We start from the raw sequence: 22,591 nt of genomic DNA, 5'->3' as shown, positions 1-22,591 counted from the left end.
ACACCCAACTGCTCCCCGGGCACCGTATTAAGGGGCTGCCCACTGCTCCGGGTGTGTATGTGTGCTCCTAGTGTGCTCACTGTGTGTGTGTGTGCAAAGCTAGCTATACAAATTTGGTGCAGTGCACACACAAGTCATACGTAGCACCGCTACAGTGTTCCTATGGACAGTCATGTGCTGTCATGTTACCATCTTGTAGCTCACACTTCAATCAAATGAAATTTAAAAATGTTTTGGCTGGAATGTACCTCACCTGTATGCATCTACTGCCAATGTGCCACAGTAACAAGACGTAGTGCAAATGGGCACATTCCCTTGTTGGAAGTAACACTGAACCAAGGTCTCAGCTTTATATAGAAAGACAACCCAATACACTGACAAGGAAGACTAGAGGTGTTGTGCACAAGGCAATTGACTTGTTGTTCTCCTATAGTTCAGAAGTTGTCATCTCCCTTTCGGAGGGTACTACTACACATATTTTCCTATGTAACTAAGTGCTTCTAGAAAGTGAAACTTGTATCAGTACTCTAAACAAAGCAATCTTTTGTGATACAGGGTTCACAGCTGTAATTCTCACAGACATGTCTGGCAAAATGTTTATCATGTCCCCTGGACTTGCGAACACCACACAACGTCTCTTTAGTATTCAGTTTATTTTCAATAATGGTCAAGTCATATGTACAATCAAAATGGGTACAATACATGTTCCCTTATCTATAAAACGCTCAGAATTTGACTGCAATGGTGGTTGTAGCTCAAATGATTACAGAAGGATCTGCAAAAACAAGGGATGTGTTCATGGGTAGCAAGTTCAAATAGTCTGCTTAGAAATTGAACACAAACACGTTGAACAATTTAAACGGAGCATATTTCATACAATCTGCCCTGAATAGGACAATTTATACATATTAAACATATCCCATATAAATTGGTCTTGTCCATCCCTGTGCCTAGTAAAAGCTGTGATGATGTGTTTAGAGAATACTGCTTGAGACCAATAAATACTCTATGCATAGGTGTGCATTCTGAAAGAGCTCCCTACATTTTTATTAACAAATCACAAATCATTGCAGTGTGATATAAGAAACATATGCATTTGATATGTGAACCTAAAACCCCATAATTACACATTTACAATTATAAGTGATATATGAGCGGCCATTGGGAATATGTGTCAGTGCTGATCATTAATTTTTGTCTACAGATATAAAACTTCATCGGGAATGTGAACAGGATAGACTGCCATATTATTACATCAAAACCCCATATTATGAAATAATGTCCATTTTTTCATCTGTGTGCTTGTTGACATTTTGAGCATGTTGTGTAAATGTGTATGTGTGTTTGTCACAGTCTGTGCCAACAGGTAGCTTTATTTGATATAGAACTACAAACCCAAGTACTACTCTTATGGCTTGTGGCCAATGGTTACTGGATAATAAAAGTTGATGCAAAGAAATTAAATGTAAGCAAGCAAACCAACAAACATACATTCAAGTGATCAACAAGTGACTGATCAACACCATACCATGACATGAAGCAAATTTATCCTGTCATTCTGCAAGCTTTGGAAACTGAGTGTGAAATTTTACATTCATTGTTGCGACAGAAGGCTCCGGCTTGCATATGCCTCTGTGGAGTGCACCATACCAACTTCAAAGTGGATTGTTATAAATATAAATATAATTGACAGTAAATACACATTTATAGATAAATATATTCCTTTCACTGGCATTGTCAGCGCTAATATACAGTTTCCGAGGACATGCCATACGCCTCCTAAGACAAAGACACACTCGTTCCTCCTCCTTTAGATAGCTTGTCCCTGTGTTTTGTGCATTGCCATCCTGTGCTCCTGTAGCATGGTATCCTCATATCGTTATGTCTTCAGACTTTTGGTATCACTAGTTCAGTCACTTCATGTGCTCTTGTCCCAGATCACAGCCTCAGCAGCAGAAGCAGCATTTTGGACTGACAGCTGGTTTGCCATTGCTGCTCTCATAGTGTGTCCTCAGGTGGGAAAACACAGTCAGCAGTCTCTTTTTTTTGCTTTCGTGTAAATCTTTTGAAGACATAATTCCACCAGTATCACTTGATGCAATACTATATTATGGGCATTTATAGGTACCCCATAGCTGTGTAGTTTTATTCTGATGTTATATTTAGGCTTGGTGTCTGCTCTTGGTGTCCAGATGACCTGACCCCATGTTAGGGGGTGTGGAAGAGGAGAGTGGTGTCTTTGAGTTTTAGTACAAAAGAGTAGAAGACCTCAGCAGTGGCGTCCACAGTGCAGATGTTGGGTGTCCACACATGCATTTGCGTGAACACTGCGCGAGTATTGTGAAGTCTCATGGTTGGTCAGGCTTGGGGAGGCCAGTGGTCTCATGCTCAGATGGACACGGGACAGCTGATGACTTTGTCCTCCAGCATGACGGACACAATGAGGAAGACGAAGTAGAGCAGGAACATGAGCATACCGAGCAGCTTGCTCATCCTCCACTTGCAGGCGGCGATGGAGATGATGACAAACAGCAGCATGAGGAAGAGCAGGACAATGGCACAGAAAAGCCCAGCACTGCTTACTGACACTGCTGCCATGTTGTTCACAAACGAATACAGCAACCAGGGAAATGGCAACCTACAGAAAGGAAACGCAGCAGTTAGAATCAATCGGTTGAGGGTTTGGAGAGGGTCACAAAAGTTGAACTACTCACACATGCAAACAAGAATGAATAGCTCAGAAATTACAAAACTATGCCAACTGTGTCTGGCTTGATGAAACTGCTTGACTTCACGGACATTTACAATGTCTTGTGTTGTCATTTTCTGAACTTGATAGGCCTTTTGAGTGACATATGTTTTGCAATCTTGGACATTTCTTTGCAAACAAAAATTTGTGTATTATTTATGAGCCACCAAATGTATGAAACACACTTGTACATATAAAAAGGTGGTAAGTATTGATGAATTGATTGATGAGTATTAAAGGTCGAAACAATGTCTTGGTTTGTATATACGTTTGCTCATGAGTTACTGGGCTTTCATCAGCATTGTGTGCATCATTCTTACCCAACGGTGATGTCAAATATGTTGGACCCTACAGAGCTTGACACAGCCATGTCTCCAAGACCTTTGCGAGCCACTATGACACTGGTGATTAGGTCAGGGATTGAGGTACCAGCGGCTAATATAGTCAATCCCATTATCTCTTCTGTAATCCAAAAGGTCTCTCCAACCTGCAAAAGAAGTTGACAATAGCTGTATAACATGTTCCCTTAAAGTACATTTACATTTAAAGTGTAGAGGATTACCAACTACACTTAATTCATTTGCATGCAAAAACACCTAATTTCTAAAAACACCCCCAAATATACAGGTAATATTACATAACACCAAAACACTTGTGTATTTGTTGTGATGTGCATTGTTGTGGTTTCATTTTCAAAACTGTATTTTAAGTTGAGAACAACAATGAAAGCATTGCACCCAGAACTGTATATCTCTTGCAGTGTTGACTCTTTGTTTGGATTAAGCAACGAGAGGACTTTAAAGTGTTTGTCTGCTTGCTAAGAACAGTTAATTGGCTTTACGATAAGAGGATTTTTTTAGCATGCCAGAACAAGCTGTCTGATATTCCCCAGATACATGACCTCCTGCAATCAATCAAATGTTAGACCATAGGTCAAAGTGAAACAGGTGATGTGAATTCCAAACAGTTGCTGCAATTTATGAAGAAAACATATTGTATTAATTATGTATATATATATATATATATATATATATATATACATACTGTATCAACACTTAGGTTTGATGGTAACAGGCTATTTGGGAGGCTGAAACAGTGGAGGCACACAATGGCTATTGAATATTTATTATTTGCTAAAATCTTTGAATTCAGTACATTTAACTTAAATTCATCAATAATGATTAGGGTTGGGCACCGAAACACGGTTCTCATATGGCACCGGTGCCGACCTGCCAGTTCCATGGCAAGCGGTTTTAACATACTCTATGGCAAGCCGCCTACACTACATAAACTTGAAAGCAGATCTTACCATTGTACATATATGGCAAGCTGTTTTAACATTTAAATGTATTAAGCGTAGAAGCAATGAGATATTGATAGTAAATTGAATATAACAGTTTAATTTCATGTTCAAATTTGAATCAATAAAAAAAAAGCAATTCATGCTTTAGACTATTCTCGTGTAAAAACAAAGTAGCCTACCGGTTCAGGCACCGTTTTGGCACCGGCACCGTTTTTAAAAGTATCGATTTAGCACCAGTATCAGATAAAACCCAAACGATACCCAACCCTAGTAATGATTAAGTCAACTCGATTGATGGGAGCTGTCATGACCTTTATGCAGTACTTTTGCTTGAAGGGAGATTCATAATTGGGCTCCAACAGAGAAACAATATTCTCTTAAATCATAGGGCTTGTGTGGAATGTCCTTGTCAAATGCTTACCTGGTGAGCCCACCACACCATCAGATAGGAGAATGCTGCGATCCAACTGATGGACCCAAGGAAGGTGATAGGGAAGAACGGCTTTGCAGACTGAAGGGAAAATGATGAGGACTCCATTAGAACATAATTATCTATATAGTAACATTTTCACTGTGTTAATTCTCACATTTTGCTATAATGGGCTTTAGTAACAGATTTTTGTTAAGAAACCCTAAAAAATAAGAAATCCATGAGGGGTTGATGTGTGCCTTAGACCAATGGACCATTGAACTGATAGTACCACTTTACCTTTTTATTGAACTAACCTGCAGGTAGTGTAGTGCAGTGTATTTATGTCTTGGCAATGTGAATCCTTTGGAATCTTATTAAACTTATTGGTGACAGTCAATTCACTTTTTAAACTAGCTGCCACAAATGCTATGTTGCTACTTCAGTGCTTCATTAATCTGGCTTGATTTTGATCACCAAACCCTAACCCTGTCTCAAAGGAGCAAAATATCTTACATCTTTCCTGACATCCGGCAAGGTGAGCCACAGAGGGAAGACAATAGGAAAGATGAGGAGGTATGTCAGTCTCTTGCGGTTGGTATCTGGCCATGCCAAACTGAGGGGCTTATCCTCATCTTCCTCTTCCTCCTCCTGGATGATACAGAAATACAAACATGACTCTGATGAGGTCAAGGTAGAGAGAGATAGATAGATAGATACTTTATTGATCCCCAAGGGGAAATTCAAGGTCTCAGTAGCATACAGACATCACACACAACATTCACTAACAGCAGAAAAAAGTAATTAAAAGTATATAATGTAAAAAACACAACTAAGCAATAAGGACAGTAGAAGATAAAGAATATACTAAAATACAAATTATACTAAATAACACTAAATCTAAATCAAGTCTAAAAACAGTATCCACATAGTGGGTGATTAATCATGAGGCACTTGCAATGACTGAGGCAGGGACTGAGCCTGTGATTCTCTGTGCATAGTAAGGTAAGGTGCTCTGTGTGAGTGAGTGTCATGGTGATGGTGCAAATGAGTAAGTCCAACAGTGCTACAGTGCAAGAATAAAGTCTAGAGACCAACATAAAATAAATATGGACATATAAGAGAGTAGGCAAGGTATATATATATAAATATCTATAACTATATTAAGTAAAGGTATAAGTGTGGCCACAATCCGGCTGTGGGATGGAGGGAGCCTCAAGCCTATCACTGAGTTTCAGTTCTGAGTTTAAACTGTAAGCTTTGATTATTTCAGATCACTGCTCATATACATTTACTTAAATTAAATCAAAAAAACATTATATTGAAAACATATTTCTACACACCAAAACTTGATTATACATCTTGTAACAGCAGTGCTCAATAGTCAAAACTAGGGCAAGGAATTGATTTTTCTTGTAGGAGTCATGTACACATTTACACAAGCACACACTAATCCCGGCGCAGTGAGGTGAAGCACACACTAATCCCGGCGCAGTGAGCTGCCTGCAACAACAGCGGCGCTCAGGGAGCAGTGAGGGGTTAGGTGCCTTGCTCAAGGGCACTTCAGCCGTGCCTACTGGTCGGGGTTCGAACCGGCAACCCTCCGGTTACAAGTCCGGAGCGCTAACCAGTAGGCCACGGCTGCCCCCTAACTTTGCATCTTTTTTCCTGGATGAATGAAAAGTCTACTCCCTACATCAGCCTTTGATGGTGTGAATTGTTCTTGGAAGGACTGACATGGACACGGATATATACAGGGACCTGTGAGTATAAGCACACTGGACTGACACCCTTACCCCTCCAACAGCGCTGCCATTCATGGGTGGTGTGACCTCCACTGCAACATTCGAGCTGTTGGGGAGATTTTTGTCTGCAGAAGAGGGAAATAAACAGTTGAGGATGCTGGACAGATTCTGTTTTAAAAATTAAAACAATATTAATGTGCAAAAAAAAAAGGATTGCTTTTGTGGTATTGATATTTCTACAATGCAAGATAGTACCAACCCCCATTGATTTCGTCCTCGCCTTTCCTCTTTGCAATGTTACGCATTTGAACAACTTTCTCTTTGAATCTCCCTGAAAAAGTAGAATAATCAGTGTCTGGGCACAAAAAAAGAGAAATGCGTGAAAACCCATACAGACACTTAAATAACAGAAAAGATGCTTTGTCATGATGCAATTAGGCTAGCATGTCATGTATGTTGTGCATTCTGATTGTTATGTCACATGGATGGACAATCTTACATGTCTAATAGGTCTATACAAGGTTCAGTTGACAGGCATTAATTGGCTTAGGAATGTTCCCAGCAAGATCTGAGATCCTTAAATAGTGACCAGGCTGCACTTAACACATTCAGAAACATGTACACATACTGACCACTCAGAAACATGCACTCATACTGACCACTTAGAAACATGCACACATACTGACCACTCAGAAACATGCACACATACTGACCACTCATAACACTTTCCGCCCTTATCAACAATCTTTTGTGTATCAGCACACTTTTTGGCTTAGTTCTGTAACTATTTAAGCCACCAGTTGTTTATAGACCACTGTTCTCTAACTATTAAAGTCTTCAAATGTGTATGGTCAATGTGTACAACATAGGTATGATTTGGGACCATGTATCCATGGTCTCCTGTGCACTTGATAATAAAACACACTTGGATATATAACTATAACATAAAACAATGTTAGACAGCAACTCTCAAGCAGTGACATCAGTCTTGCCCAACCCTTAACGCTATCCAACCATTTTATAGAAGACCCGTTGTTTGAATACCTGTTTGAGGACATGGAGAGGATACAGTTAATCATTCCTGACCCTTCCCTATGCCTCGCCTCAAACCTGATATCAGGCCAACAGTATAATCAAGCATGCATGTGCAGAAGATCCCCTTGGGTCTTCCCATCCATCCCACTGGGTGGGAATGAGTCACCGTGTACCTTCACTGAGTGGGTCCAGCGTGTGGATCATGAGCTGAAAGATGCTGTGCCTCATCAGGGTGTTGTGTAGTGATGCTGAGCTTCCTCCTCTCTGCAGGCGAGGCTTAGCCTGTGGGCAGTCACCAGTCCACATTAGCACCAATGTCCGGCAATCAATTTAGCTTTCCCATTCATGCTTTTATGTAAGATGCTAACTACATGAGGGTATTGGCATCAAGTCATTAGCATACATTAATTCTGTATAAAATGCATGCTTTCTTGAACTTTACTTTACTTTTTAAAGTTATCATCTTTACATGACAAACAGACATTAAAAAGTAAGTAATGGCATCCTCCTTCAGCTGCACAGCTAGGGATACTTGCACAAAAGCAGAAATGATTGTAAATGGCATAAGATATAGCATAACAGAAAATATATAGATCCCACTTTCAGATAAGGTTGCAAATTTTCATGTCAAACAAATAATTGAGAGTTGCGTGAAATGGTTATGGTTATGGTTCCGCTTTTGTCCGACACACAAATACAAAACAATATAATACTTAAATTTAACAGGGAACAAATTAAGATGTTGGTCAGACTATAATAAGGAGAGTAGCAATAGTAAACAACAATGTCAATTCAATCAATAGCCTAATGAAATAAACAATGAAAATGAGGGAAAAAGGCAATATTAAACAATAATGTCCATTCAATCGATAATATAAAAACAATAACATGGTAAGACTACATTAAGGAGAATATCAATAATAAACAACAATGTCAAATTAATCAACAGCCTAATGGAAATAAACAATATTATACAAACCATAACGAAATACTTGAAAATAAACAAAATGAACATACCGATAACTTGTGCTCATCAGGCTCGGGTTCTGGAGCCTTTAGAGGAGAGAACAGAAGACTGTGAGCATAATCATTTTGTGTTACTGACTGTGTAGCTATATGCATAACTGCCGACGTGCGCGACAGAGGCAGAAATGAACTAGGCAGGTCCAAATGAAAGCAGCCTGGCATGGAGTTCTACTGTGGTCGGATATGTCCATTAATGCATACATTTAAACATGTTACACTAAAGACGGTGTCTGCAGACTAGTCTCACACAGACACTCAAATGACCACATTTCAAATGATCAAATCCTTAAATTTGCTCCTTCGCTGTGCTGGAGGAGATGCTGTATGATACAGGTAGCTGTTTCAGTGCCTGGTTGAAATGAAAGGTTAACTGCAGTTCACTGTTAGAGAAAAGGGGCCTGCAGAGCTTGCTATTGGTGGTATCAAATAAACCATGCCCTGTCCATCAAAAGAATCATTTTTAGTGTCAATATATAGTATCAATAGTATCAATTTATAGTGTCAACTATAAATCATTTTAATTCTACCAAGGCACTGAAACTTCCCTTAAGAATGGCTCTTGTTATCTGTTCTGTGAGTGTACACAAAATGATTTGACACAGTGATAAACCCGTGATAAAACCTGGTTCAGTAACTGAGTCTGCAGACACTGGCATTTGCTTTGAAGAGGGATTACTGAGCAAGGACGCACCAGCATCTTTTACAGGACATATACAGTACTTGTCATTTTTAAAATCTGCCATAAGAAACAGACAATTGCTGTGTTATTCTTAACTTGAATGTGGATACAGTATGATACCATAGCAAGCAGTATTTTTGTTTGTGAGATGTAACTTGTGGGAAATAAAGCTTTTCCATGTTTACAGAAAAAACAGTTTGGCTTTGGAGCGAGGCAAATGATCTCAGACAGACATATCTCCTGTAGGCTTATTTCATCGAGACGGACCAGCACAAAAGCTCAAATAGTGCAATCAAGGAGATTTGAGTTAATTGCCATATATAGTTAAGACTGTAATACCAGTTAATGACAAAATTAGTGATTGTACCTCCATGTTCAAAATGAACTTCATGATGCAAGGAAAATATGTCTATACAGCTAAAATATGTTTCGGAGAGGTTATCAACAAAACTGAGCACAAAGAGGTAATGTTGAATGTAGTTATAATAATAATTTGACCTGTAAAAAAGACTAAATGAACAGTCAGATTGAATTGAGAAGTGTGATGTGTTGGATAAGGAGCAACATTCAAACAGACACAAACACAAAAGCAACTTGTCTCTAAATCAAAGGTACTAATGTTTTTCTCTCGAACATAGCAGAAAATAGCAGATATATTGTGGAAAGACTGCCTTTGAACAAACACAAAACACATAGCAGGGAGGTGATGCATCAGTAAAAAGCTATCTTTGACAGGATTAGACATCACAAATGGAAAATATTTTAGTGTGCATGTGTGTTCAAATGTCAGAATATTCTATTGTTCTTAATCTTACTAAATCCATTCCTCATATTAATCTCTATCCATTTGTCTGTTGACAGCTTTGGTGTCCTCCAATAAAAGATTCTCGGCTAGCTAGAATAATATGATATACTTTTGACACTGTCAAAAATGTCAGCTCTCATTGTCAAAAGTTATGCATACATGGAGGTTCAAATTGACACCTTGATATCAAGTGTGCAGATACTTGCAGCCAAAAATAGGTTGGCATGGGAACCTGAGCACAGGCAGGGTAATTGAGTCTAATCACTGCCATGTCCTGTTGCAGCTTAAGGACGTTGCACGTTTCTCCCTGACCCTAAGCTCTGTGCTCCTCCCTCACTGCTGGGAGTTACGACACTCACATTTCAGAACCCTCTCCCTCTTGCCACACCTTCCTGTAAGCTGATTGGTGAGTCTTAGCTTAAACACAGAAAGAGAAAAGCCTGTTCGGTAACACTTGAAGGTATCTACATAAGAGTGACATGACACTGTCATGAACACATGACACTGTCATGAACACATGACACTGTCATGACACATGAACCCTAATCCTAACTTGTCATGACAAAAACCGAATAACACTTAATGACAAGAAGCGTTATGTCATAAACGTTTATGACTTGTTTATAATGTTTATGACACGTTCATGACAGTGTCAAGTGACTCTTATGTAGATACCTTCAAGTGAAGTGTAACCGCCTGTTCTAGAGCAGCAATGACAACATGATAAGAGACTAGCCCAACCAAAGAGAGCCCACCATATACTGCAGCTATGGATAATGGATGCTCCATTGTGAGATGAATTGGATAGTCTCCTGGGGAAATTACTATCATATCTCTCAGTAGAGCTTACAATTACTGTGAACTACGACAAAGGATAGCACAATTCTGCTCTTGGACATGATCTAAATACACTGTAAGCCAACTAGTAAGGGGCTGCTATCTTACTCACCATAATAAGATTAATGCCTCAAGGGATAATTATGTAAATACGTCCTGAGCTGGTATCATGAGCTGATTTGTCAGAATATCTTCACCAGGAATCAATTAGAAACTCTATTACAGACTCCAGAGACCCTGCCTAGATGTGTTGCCTGCATGCAAGTATGAGCACAATTTATGTCAGTTATGCAGCAGAGACACACACTGATTTCCTAATGGATAATGGAACTTTTTTCCATTAACCATGACAATAATGGGTGATTCTAGTTTGTCCATGTCTGCATTACCACACCTTCGGCATCTTAACTGAAATGTTATTTAGTAGTCACTGCATTGGAAATAGGCTGTTACCACCTGCAGATTTATTTCAAGGAGTTTATTTAAGCAGGGATTGTTACCTCTGCAGTTCTCTGTCAACTCTTCCATCAGTATTTGTAATGAGATATGGAGCATACATCTCACACTATCAGCCTCTAAGTGCATGGTGCCTGCCATAATGCTACCCATAACCGGCTTTCCAGACCACCCATTCAGCAACATGTACACTAAAACTCTTAATCTATCTAAAACCTCTCACAAGAAAGCAAATATCTGGCTTCATATTTTTTATACTATAATCAAACCTTTGTTGTGCAACTGCCCTCTTAATTCTATGTGCTGTCTTCTGTAAAACTGTTAGTTTCTGATTCCTTACTCTGACCCATTGTACATCATTCCCTACAGAAGAGACACAATGAATATTCTCACATTGAACCAAAAGTCAGACTTTAAAGCAAATCATTTGCTTTAACAACATTACTTTTAAAAGTACACAGCCACCGGAAAAACTGCTATCTTAAAGGCACAAAGAATGTGGCATCTCTGAATAAGACATATAGCTTCTTTAAGGAGTGGCCACACTTGGGTAAAAAAGTCCCTGGAGAACTAAAGAGGATTAATGGAAAGGGATAAGCGCATTTAGACACAAGTGACTTTCAACCCAGTGTGTGAACTCCCAGAGCAACCTAACAAGCCACAATGTGACAACTAAACCTGACGTTTTTTCAGCCTTTTTTGATCTGATCACAGAACACAAAGAACACGATGCACACACTGGAGTATAGCTGTTGTAATTGTGAGTAACAATGGCAAACACCTCAATTAACACCCTAATGAAGTGCCCTTATAGCATTCATCTCATGATCCTCAAGATCTTGCATTCTTCAATTGTTTCCTGAAACTGTCTACAATAATATAATGCCTATAAAAATGTATTCTTCAAAAACTTCACTGTACATGCTATTTTTCCATTTCAATTTAGATTTCCACTCATGGCCACTTTAGACTACAAGTGAGACTTTTCCAAAACAAGTAAAACAATATCCAATGCAATATATATATTATAACCACTTGATTAACCATATGGTAGTGGAATGTATAGGCCACTCTGTTAAGTCACAGGGGGTTTGTTGCCGTCACTCTTGGTAAGCAGTTGATAAGGGATTTAAAGTATTTCTGACTTTCTGACTTAGAAACACAAGGGTGGAAGAACAACATTTCCAAGCAAATTGTGAGCTCTCATAATGACACTTCAGTCTCAGTTCTCTTCTCTATTCGTTAGAGGTCTTGAACTAAACAGACCAAGCCTCAGCATGTTGAAATGTTTCAGAGGACTACTCTACGTACTTCATGTGAAGTGGGGGTTGTGATTTTCTGGGGACAGTCAGAGGCACCTGTTTATATATAGGTAAGCTAATTGGATCACAAGCTTGAATTGGGATTACCTCTGAACTAGCCCAGGGAGCAGCCAAACATAGTTCATGGGCTGTTGGACCACATGAAACCTGCCTCTGCCAACAGCAAGAAAGTTTGTTCAAAAGTTTGTTTGCCAAATGTAAAAAAAACTAAATGAGTGCAACATATTTACTTTTGGCTATCCCCCTCTGAGTAATTGCACAGATCATTGGTTTTCTTTAAAGGCAAGTAGTCTTGCCAATGCAAGAAGAATGACCATCAAGACACAAGTATGTGTCTTGAAATTGGATAAATAGTGTAAATACTGTACAGCAATGCATTTTCATTTGATTGATTATTTTAATTTATACCGATATCCAACGTTTGTACATGGATACTGTACATTTAAAAGTACTGCTTGCTGGAATCATATACTGTATGTTTGTTGTATATGGATGATTTGGAAAATATGGAACAACATCCTTACATGTTCAACAAAAGGATTTTTTTTGGCTGTTTCTCCTGCAAGACTACAGTGGTAGTGGGTACAGTATATGTCCCTGATGCTTGCAAGAAGGGATCTCTACTTTGCTGAAACAAGCTGAAACTATTGCAGTTCACCTGTGCTCCGTATGACGGATTGCATATAGCATCAGAAAGTAATGAATCGGACTCCAACTGCACAAAAGAAACACAACAGGTTTGACATATCTTTCAGAAGATGATATGCATCACTGTATACTCTAGTTATTGCTTTAGTTGCCAATTTGAATGGCTGAGTTCCATTGATTTAGCATTTATGCTTTGCTTCACTTTGATCACCTGTTTTGTCTGTGCAGTTTGTGAGGTGACATAAAGACAGTATACGATCAGTAAGCAAGTCATTACACAAGCTTACAGCATGCAGTACAGAACACACATGTGAATGTGAAAGGCGTTTGATCTGCAAGGTCTGAAGGTTCATATTAACCTCAGGTCCATCATGTTGGCAAAATGCTCTGTGACTTTGACAACCCTGACAAGTTAAAAACTCTAATAAAAGAAAAAATGGTTTGATTCTTATCTGGTTATTTAGATAGAACTCTTGAATGTAACTCATGGTATGCTAGTTACAGGGGATTGTGTCATTGTGTGGCTGGTCCGTGTTTATGCTGTCTGAGAATATTTGCCACGCAAGCTAAGGTTCTTCCAACTGGGGTTGATATCACATCACGCTTGACCTTACTTCCCACAAGCATTAACAACCTTTTTCAGTCCATATCACTCTGTGAGTTTAGGGGAAATGGAAAAAAACGTTGGATTTTGAATGAATGCCGTTCCTTGATTGACTCAGTAAAACAGGAAAGGACACATGCCTGGGTCGTGGGGGAACTAGGGTACCAGGAGTATTCCCATCACAAAGGGACACACTGCTGTGTACTCAATCCTCTGGTAAAATACATTGTTTTTGTTTGTTTGTTCTCAAATTACAGTCAAGAAACATACACTATAATACAATGCTGTTTCTAATTTGTAAGGAGGTCAGAATTTGGTCACATGATGGAGCAACTCATTAACCGCACAGGTGATAGCTGAAATGTAAATTACTCAAATATGGCATTTCATCCAATTATACTTTGCATTATTGTTAAGTGGCATATACCAAAAAACATTTGAGGCCTTCTAAGACAGGCATACCAGCTTCCAAAAGAGGCCTTGTGACCTGCTGGGAGTGTTGGAATTGGTGTGGGGGACTGGGATTTGGAGGAGGAGTTAGTGTTCAGCAGGTAAGCTAGTTTCTGGTGGCTCTAGTTAGGCACAGTAAGTAAGTATGGCTAACTGATCTGGCTGGGACCCAAGTCCTTGGGTAGCCTGAAGATCACCTCTGCCTGCGCAAAATGAGAGCTTAGTCAGCACATGTACCATAAAGGAACTACCAATGCCAGCACTGCACAGGTGACACCTTAAGACAAATCTTTATCCATCAGTAGATGAAGATAGAAGGTTTTGGATGGCACATCCCACTATCCCCCAGAACATCATTTTGAGAACTATGGTTCATCACAGAAAGAACTTCTAGGTATAAGTAAGCCAAGACCACTATTTTTGAGTTCAGTACAGTGTAAAGTGTGAAGCAATGGCTACCAAAAGATGGGTACAATAAAGAGATTGAGTGGAGATGGACAGAAAAAATCATTATTGAATAAATTCAGGTGCTAAGAGTAGGTGTGACCATGTATTTGCCCCAGTTGTGAACTGAACCAGCTGATTCTGCACCCAGAATGTCTCCCTACTGGTTACAGTATCAGTAAGTTCAGATGGTTTACCGGTGACTGATGTGAATCTCATGACTTCTGAACCCAGGTTTCTTCTCCCTTGCTAACCATCATTGACCACACTCACCTTGGGAGCAGAGTCCAGCTCATCCACCTGGTTCTGGCCCAATAAGCTCTTGACCTTAACTTCGACCGAAGCATTGAACTTCATAAAGGTCACATAGGAAATGTAGCACGAAAGGAGGCCGATACTTTCATAATAGGTGATGTAGTTATCCAGGAAGAACACAATGAGCATCAACAGGCCTATGATGTAAAAGGACACATCCCGGAAAAGGGGCCACCATGTGAGGTTGAGGATCTCCCGGGAGAAGATTGCACACATCCCAATGACAAACAGGATGTTAAATACGGCCGAGCCCACAATGGTGCCAATGCCCACGTTGCTGTGAGAGACAAAGACCCCGATGACGGAGGTGAATAGCTCTGGAGCGGACCCACCGGCCGCCATGAAGGTGGCCCCGGCCACATCGTCGGAGATCTCCAGCTTCTCCGTGATGACAGTCAGCGCTGGCACGAAAAACTCGTCGCACACGATAGCTAAGGCGATGAACATGTACAACATCCCAAACATATGCAGCGCCACCCAGCCTTGCCTCCTCTCCTCCAGGGAGAACAAGTCCGTGGGGTAGTCCCCACCTTCCTCTGATGACCGCATGGCAATGGGATGGTCGTCAGGGGAGGCAGTGGCGTTGGCATGCTTATCGCTGGAGAGCAGGGTTCTGTGTGGCGCCGTCTCCAACAACAGGCTGGCATCAGACGAGGAGGAGGAAGAGGAGGACGAAGAGGAACCAAAAAACCAGCTCTGGTAAGCGGGCACTACCGTCCACTTCAAGGCACTCCAAGAGAAGAGCACACACAGCGCCACCAAAACCAGGACGAATCCCATGATGCGAGACGGCCGGAATTTTCTGCGCATGTGAAGCCGATGACTTCTTGTATTCCGGGGGTCCCAGTGAGCCTCACACTGGCCCATGTCTGTGCGGGGGCGAAGAACCATGATGGAGAAGAGGGGAGAGCTTGTGTGACTCCAACAGTCGTGGCTTCAGGCCTAGGGCCCTGTGCACATGGTGCAGCTGTTTGCTTTTTAAATAAAACTGCAGGCGCCTCGGTACCTGACAGGGTCTGGAGTCCCCAAAGGTTTCCTCATAATAGTTCCTGTCAGAGAAAGACAACGAGAGAAAAGAAAGAGGCATTAAAATCATAGACAACATCTGTACAACTACAAAAGGCACCATGTTTGGTTGCTGGATTATTGCCCATCATCAAACACAGAGAGAGAACTTTGTAAAAAAAAAACATTACACAACTACATAAATATCCCTATCCCCAGGGACTGCATCTGGCTTGAACATTTGTATGTGGTAAAGTATGCAACACTAACTACCAAGGCCACAATCAAGCCACATTTGCATTCTGAAATGTGCAGAAACTAAAATTCCCTTTTTGCACATCATTCAGTTTGTTTGTGTACTTTTGTCATGATGTCATGATCTGATGATGTCATCTTCCCATTCTGATTTTTATCTGCCACCGTCTTTATAACCTGTTATAAAACATCTATAAAGGCTTATAGCATATTATCTGAGATTATTCTTCTCAACGGCCATGATCAGATTGGCCTGCAATACTGGAGAGGCTTAGTCCTTGGTGACTACATGCCTCCGATTGGCTAGCACTAGCCATGTGGCAAGTCACATGGCAATCAGACAAAAAACGCATGACATCAACACACATCACCCCCCACAGTGTTCAGTACACAGTATAGTATTTTCTGATCTACTGATTCCATTGTGGCCTATTGGGAACCACTGATTTCACACCACTGCTACAGAAGACAGGAATTAAGTTGGAACAATATCTTTTCAGACATTAGAGAGATTAGGCATCATTTTCTCACAGAATTCAATTCTACAGTGGGGTGGCCATTCTATGCTGGCAACATTTTATAGCATGTTTCTTCTGCATGAATAAGTCTGCTTATCATTAGTAACTGGAATTTAAACATACACGCGCTGGCCATGCATGGCCTTGCAGATAAACCCAATCTAGAGTAAAGCTTGTAAATCTACAGTAAATCTTGCAAGTCTGTTTATCCATGACTGTTTAATTGTGTGAGTTTTATGGCCAAATATGACTTTTATACAGAATGGTAAAACGATGACACTTAATTACGATGACACACAATTAAAAGCTGCAGTATTACAGTAGCTTAATATAGGTTGGATCCTTCATTTAAACCTAGCAGTCAGTGGTGACCTCAAGGTGAAAGGTTAAGTAAACTGGTTAGGACAGAAGCAGGTGGTACTAAAGTAGCCTACACTGCCTAGAAGTATGGGCTACCTGGATGGAATTGGTTACTATGATAATGGATAGTGTGAGTAGTCTAGATGAGTCTCCATAATATTTCCCTTTCATTACATAAGTAACATTTGATAGTGTGCATGCACTGGACATACTTGATACTGTATATATTCAGTGACCTGTAGAAAGTTCTGGTTATGCTGAGTAGGCTACTAAAATACAGTCACCAGGCTGAGGACTCTTGTTTCCAAATTGTTATTTGTGTTTTCTTATTTTAGTGTTTTTTTTTATTTTGCTCAGGGCAATTGTGAAGCACTAAAAACTTGCTTTGGTAGGCTATTACTCTACCTAAATTGATAACCTATTCTACCACCATGAAGTAAAATAAGATTTAAAAAAAAAAATCCTTTTAAAAACGTCTTCAGTGGAAGGCTAATAAGGCTATGGGGTTTAGGATAAGAAGGTTTAAGGCGCATCCTAACACGAGACTTACTTTCACATTGAGCCTTCGCTGCTCTCCCCCCAACCCCACTTTGCCGCCTCACTAACTGCGTTTATTATTGTTATTATCATTATTATTATTATTACCATTAGCCTACCTACAGTTTACGTGCATGCCTACGACAATGGATTAATTTCAGCAAATTAATATATGCTAATAACTTGTTTTGTCATGTAGGCCTATTGCAAAGTATGAATGGCATAGATTATGCTTCCCTTCATTCTTCAGCAATATGGCCAATAATATGCGGCCTCCAGGCTAAACCAACATTTATAACAACAGTATGCAACAAATTCAATGCAACACTACAAAACTAAGAAATTATCCAAAAGCAATTAGTAGAAAGATAGACTGAAGTTAACACTGCCTTGTGCACTTTACGCAGTTGTCCAATTCCCACATTCACACCAACATTGAATTCAAACCAAAACAGGCAGAACATGAATCGCTACTTATGCTACGTCTATGTATCTATAAAGCTACATACAATTATTGTATAAAATGTTTTTGAACCTCGTTTTAAGATGTGAGCCAGGGGGGTTTCCAGTCTCTGGCGTTCAATCAAGTCATCGGTTAAAAAGGCGCATCTAGAAGTCCAAAAAGTCAAAGAAAGTAGGGAAAATCAAATAGAATGTTTACCGATGTGTTCGTCTTGTCGATAAAGGAGAAGTCCGAGGCCAGGGAATTATCAGCGAACGCAAATCTCACCGTCTGCCTATGCGTGCTTAGAGATCAAATGTGAGGTTGCCACACAGTGCTTAGCGAGGTACAGGGAGGAGCTAGTGATGACCGCATTACACCTCTTCCCCCACCCATCTGTCCTATCCCAGAGAGCACGCCTGCTCTTAGGCCATGACATAGATGGGTATAGGTTTACAGGTCTACATTATAACCTTGACTCACACGACTGCTAGTACTGTAAGGAGCCAGATGAGATATCATTTAGTTTGAGTATTATTTTTTTTCTCATTGGAAGTGCACTTAGAGCTCTTTGCATTATTTCACTATCAGGAAGAACCACGACTGGGAAAGTCATATAATATAGTCTACAAATCCACACATGCTTATGTTGCCAGCAATGTACAATAGGTGAAAAAATGATGAATGAAATATGAAGTATAGACCTAGGCCTACTTGTTATCTGACAACTAATCGTGTGATGTAAAGCTATGCCTCTTTCAAAGTACATGGTTTTGACTATGCACACAGTTGAGTTGAGTGAAGTTGCAGAGAGATTGTCTGGGCAGATTCAGATAATTTCCCTGCACAAGCTGTCATTGGGTTAAAACGCTAATCTATGAATCAGTGCTGTGACAGTGACTCCATGGACTTCTCAGACACTTTGTTCCCCTGCAGCGATAAAACTCAACCCCAGGGCCACTGTGCTTGGGCACTTAAAGTAGCATGACCTTCACGCTGCTCTTTGGTAAGGTCATGCCTAAGTTTAGACAGAAGGGCCTAAGCCAAGTCAGAAATTATGTAACCAGTCAGTCAGTCTGGCTTCACCATGCAAGAGAGACTTTCCTCCGCAGATTAATTTGGATTTCACACCTGAATTGAAACACATGAAATTACATCTCAATGTCTCAGATCCTGGGAACATGAGTCTGCAACCCACAAGGAGAAATGACACAATGCTTGTTAATCCACCGGTATAGATTGATAGATTAATGCCGTTTTGTCAAAGAGAAGATTAGGAGGAGTAAGTGCTAAATCTGCTGCCTGCCTGCCTGTCTGTTAATAGCTGCCAATGCGAGGAGTGTGAGACCTGACTCGGTCTCGGCTGAGGACATTCAAGCTTATCTTGGTCACTGTGGTCAGTTCTCTACCTTTTCGCTGTAAAGGGCTTTTCTGGGATACAGGGCAGGAGACAATAGAGACAGCTGACAAGAGTCTGAGAGACACGGAAGAAAGAGGGCCTAAAACCTCACTTATAAAAACAGACAATTTTACTATACTACTGTCTTAGTAAGGAACAGATTATTTTTGTCCTACAAGGACACTGTGGAAACAATGTTCACAGTGAAAGTGGTAAACTTCATGCTGTGAGTTATGAAATCAGATACTTAATTTGTTCATATTAATTAGATCTACTTAATTAGATCATATAGAGTATATTATCTCAAATTCATTGCTCAATTTACTTCAAATGTACCACGAAACAGACAATGCAAACACTAAACTGCAAATTCACAGGGCAAATAATTGAAATGAGCAGATTTTCAATTTAAAGCACTTCTGCCCTGACTGTGAGTGGACACCAACACCTACTGTGTTGTTGCACCCAGGCCTTGGAAAGCACCAAGCCTCACAGGCCCATCTGTCATAATACCCCTCAGATCAATGGCAGAGAGAGAGAGAGAGAGAGAGAGAGAGAGAGAGAGAGAGAGAGAGAAGGAGCACAGTCTTTAATCCCCAACACAGTTGTCCAGTGCACCATACGGTGCACGAAGAGGAGAAATAAAATAACAGGTCAAAGGTGCCTCTACTGTAAGCCATGCTTTAGGGCAGAGGTTGCCATGATGTTATGGGATACAACATCCATGTGTGAACTGTCTTGCAACAGAACTTGTAGTTCTGGTTACAAATGACAGAAAGGAGGGAGGGGGACTATGAAGGAGTCATAATTTATTTTACTTTGTTTTATTTTATGTATAGGCCTAGACTTATACCTATACTTTTTTTCTCTCTCTTTTTACATCTTGTTACTTCATTGTTTCTGTAATCTCGGCTTCATTGAAAATGAGGACTTCCCTCAATGACCCTCCGAGAATAAATAAAGGTTGAATGAATGAATAAATGAGAAAAAAAGGCTGACAGAGAGACAGGGGAAGCAGATAACAGAGGAACCACTTGTGGTGGTATCTCTCTGCAGGGGGCCGAGGATTTGTCACTGACCAATGTGCCTTGCTCAGCAGGAACTTTGATTTCAAGGGGAAAGTGATGGAGATATCAGGTCCAGAAGATGAGGCCTAATCCTATTTTAATCGTGGCAGGATTTCAGAGAGGCGGGCAGAGGCTCTAAATCTCACCGGATTAGCACAGCCAAGGAGGTGGAGGTTGCATAAGTGCACATGAGGTGATGCAGGCAGGCAGACCTGCAGCATGGGCTGCCGAGGTGAAAAACTGTCCACCTCAAACTAGGCACCTATCATTTGAGACCTGGCCAGTATTTGCCTAGAGTGTCCCATAAATCAATAAGCCTCTAACAGAGACAAAAGCATGAGATACAAATCTCTTACGTGCCAGGAGTGGAGTTGCATGGCACAGTGTCTGGGGATGTTAACATTGCTGGCTACACCTGATTCAGAAGTAGGCTAACTGACATCTGGTCATGTGCAAAGCTTCCTGCACATACTAATTTTGTATCACCTCCAAACATAAAGCCTGTCTGAACAGAGGCGTGTCTGGGTTCTTGTTCTTGCTCTATAGGGAGGTAGTAAGACTGGCAGTACACTGCAGAGGGATACCAAAGCTCAAAAAAGTATCTGTACTGTATATAAAACATCAATATAATTATCAAGGCAATTCAAGTCAACTTTATTTATATAGCACATTTAACACAACAGAATTGATCCAAAATGCTTCACATATAAAAACAAAACAAAAGTATATATATATATATATAGTAATAATAATAATAATAATAATAATAATAATAATAATAATAATAATAATAATACAATAAGACAGTAAGGTGGTAGGTAGCCAGTACAGATGAGCCAACACAGGAGTTAGGCCTATGTGCTCACGTTTCTTAAACCCACTTAGTAGTCTAGCAGCTGCATTTTGAACTAACTGAAGTAATAAGTTAGCCTGGAAATTCCACGCAATTGGATAACACTATACGACCAATGTTTACTGACTGATTCCAGACTTCGAAGCAATTGGATAACACTATGACTGTCATCTGTTTAGCTCGCCTCTGGCCCGCCTATATACATGTACACAGATGTGATTGGTTCCCCGCGATGCAAGGGGAAAAAGTAACGTGCATCATTACTCATTGCCAGTCTCTCGCTGAGCAAATTGATATTGTGCTCCCGCGAGTCTCTGGATTCCTAGGGTAGTAATAAGTATGCAGAAGAAAACAAATTGTCTTTAATGTATTATATTCGGGAACACTTTACTTGACAGTATCAACATAAGAGTGAAATGACACTGTCATGAACATATATGACACTGTCATGACACATGAACCCTAACCCTAATCCTAACCCTAACTTGTTATGACAAAAACTGAATGACAGAAGCGTTATGTCATAAATGTTTATGACTTGTTTATGACACATTCATGTCACTCTTATGTCGATACTGTCAAGTAAAGTATAACCTTATATTCTTCAAAGTGGCCTCCGTTAACCTTCATGACTGCTTTGAACTCTACTGGCAGCCACCAAGTGCTCAGCGTGTATGGAAACTGCTTTGAGACTGGTGGAAAACCACATGTCTACCTTAAGTTGGTTGGGGGAATGCCAAGAGTGTGAAGCTGTCCTGGCTGTTTTGTGTAGAGTCTACACTACAAAACATTTAGTTTTCTCTGTTTTGCTTAGGCCTGTATATAAGGTGTGTATTATTTTATAGTATTGACCTTCAGTTTTGTTCTGCAATGTAAAAATAGTAAAAATAAAGAAAACCCATAAACGTTTCACTGGTACTGTATAGACAGAGGTGGACACAAATACATCAATTTTCTTTTTGTTACAAACTACAAATACTGGCTCATAAAATGTAACAAAATAAAATACAAAATACTGATGTGAAAAATGGATTTAGTTAAAATACAAGTAATTGGTAATTGAAAATACAAAAATACCCACACAATAATCATGGTATACCAACTTTAAAAAGAAACTACAAGGTATATTATTAAAAACGTATTCACAAGAGACAAGAAATACTATTTTCTGACTGGCTGGAGGGCTATTAATTCTGTACATTGGGGCTTCTATGAAGTACCGGTAGATCTGGTTAAAAGAAAATGCAATCACCGTCCCATATGAATGTAAACAGTGATTGAACTGACAACAAGCAGGCTTCACAACAGTGGAATCAACTGTAACAAAG

General features: G+C 40.0%; 1 protein-coding gene across 5 annotated transcripts; it reads right to left on the bottom strand.

Annotated features, from left to right (window-relative positions):
• Positions 1-634: 634 nt before the first annotated feature.
• Positions 635-18,267, bottom strand: slc24a2 (solute carrier family 24 member 2). 5 transcript variants are annotated; one of them, XM_042089975.1, is made up of 11 exons: positions 18,164-18,267; positions 14,786-15,876; positions 13,025-13,081; positions 8,259-8,294; positions 7,415-7,523; positions 6,466-6,561; positions 6,258-6,331; positions 4,978-5,112; positions 4,474-4,563; positions 3,070-3,236; positions 635-2,638 (listed from the first exon to the last, which is right to left on the bottom strand). In XM_042089975.1, the coding sequence occupies exons 2-11, from the start codon at positions 15,716-15,718 to the stop codon at positions 2,389-2,391; spliced, it is 1,947 nt and encodes a 648-aa protein (XP_041945909.1). In that variant the 5' UTR covers positions 15,719-15,876; positions 18,164-18,267; the 3' UTR covers positions 635-2,388. The 5 variants fall into 5 exon arrangements, with proteins under 5 accessions (XP_041945909.1, XP_041945899.1, XP_041945916.1 ...); XM_042089965.1 differs by having other exon boundaries at positions 18,038-18,261; XM_042089982.1 differs by having other exon boundaries at positions 6,466-6,537; positions 18,038-18,261.
• Positions 18,268-22,591: the final 4,324 nt, after the last annotated feature.

This window comes from Alosa sapidissima, chromosome 1, assembly GCF_018492685.1.
Source record: "Alosa sapidissima isolate fAloSap1 chromosome 1, fAloSap1.pri, whole genome shotgun sequence".
Classification (NCBI taxonomy): Eukaryota; Metazoa; Chordata; class Actinopteri; order Clupeiformes; family Clupeidae; genus Alosa; species Alosa sapidissima.
This window is presented reverse-complemented; position numbering and strand designations above follow the sequence as displayed.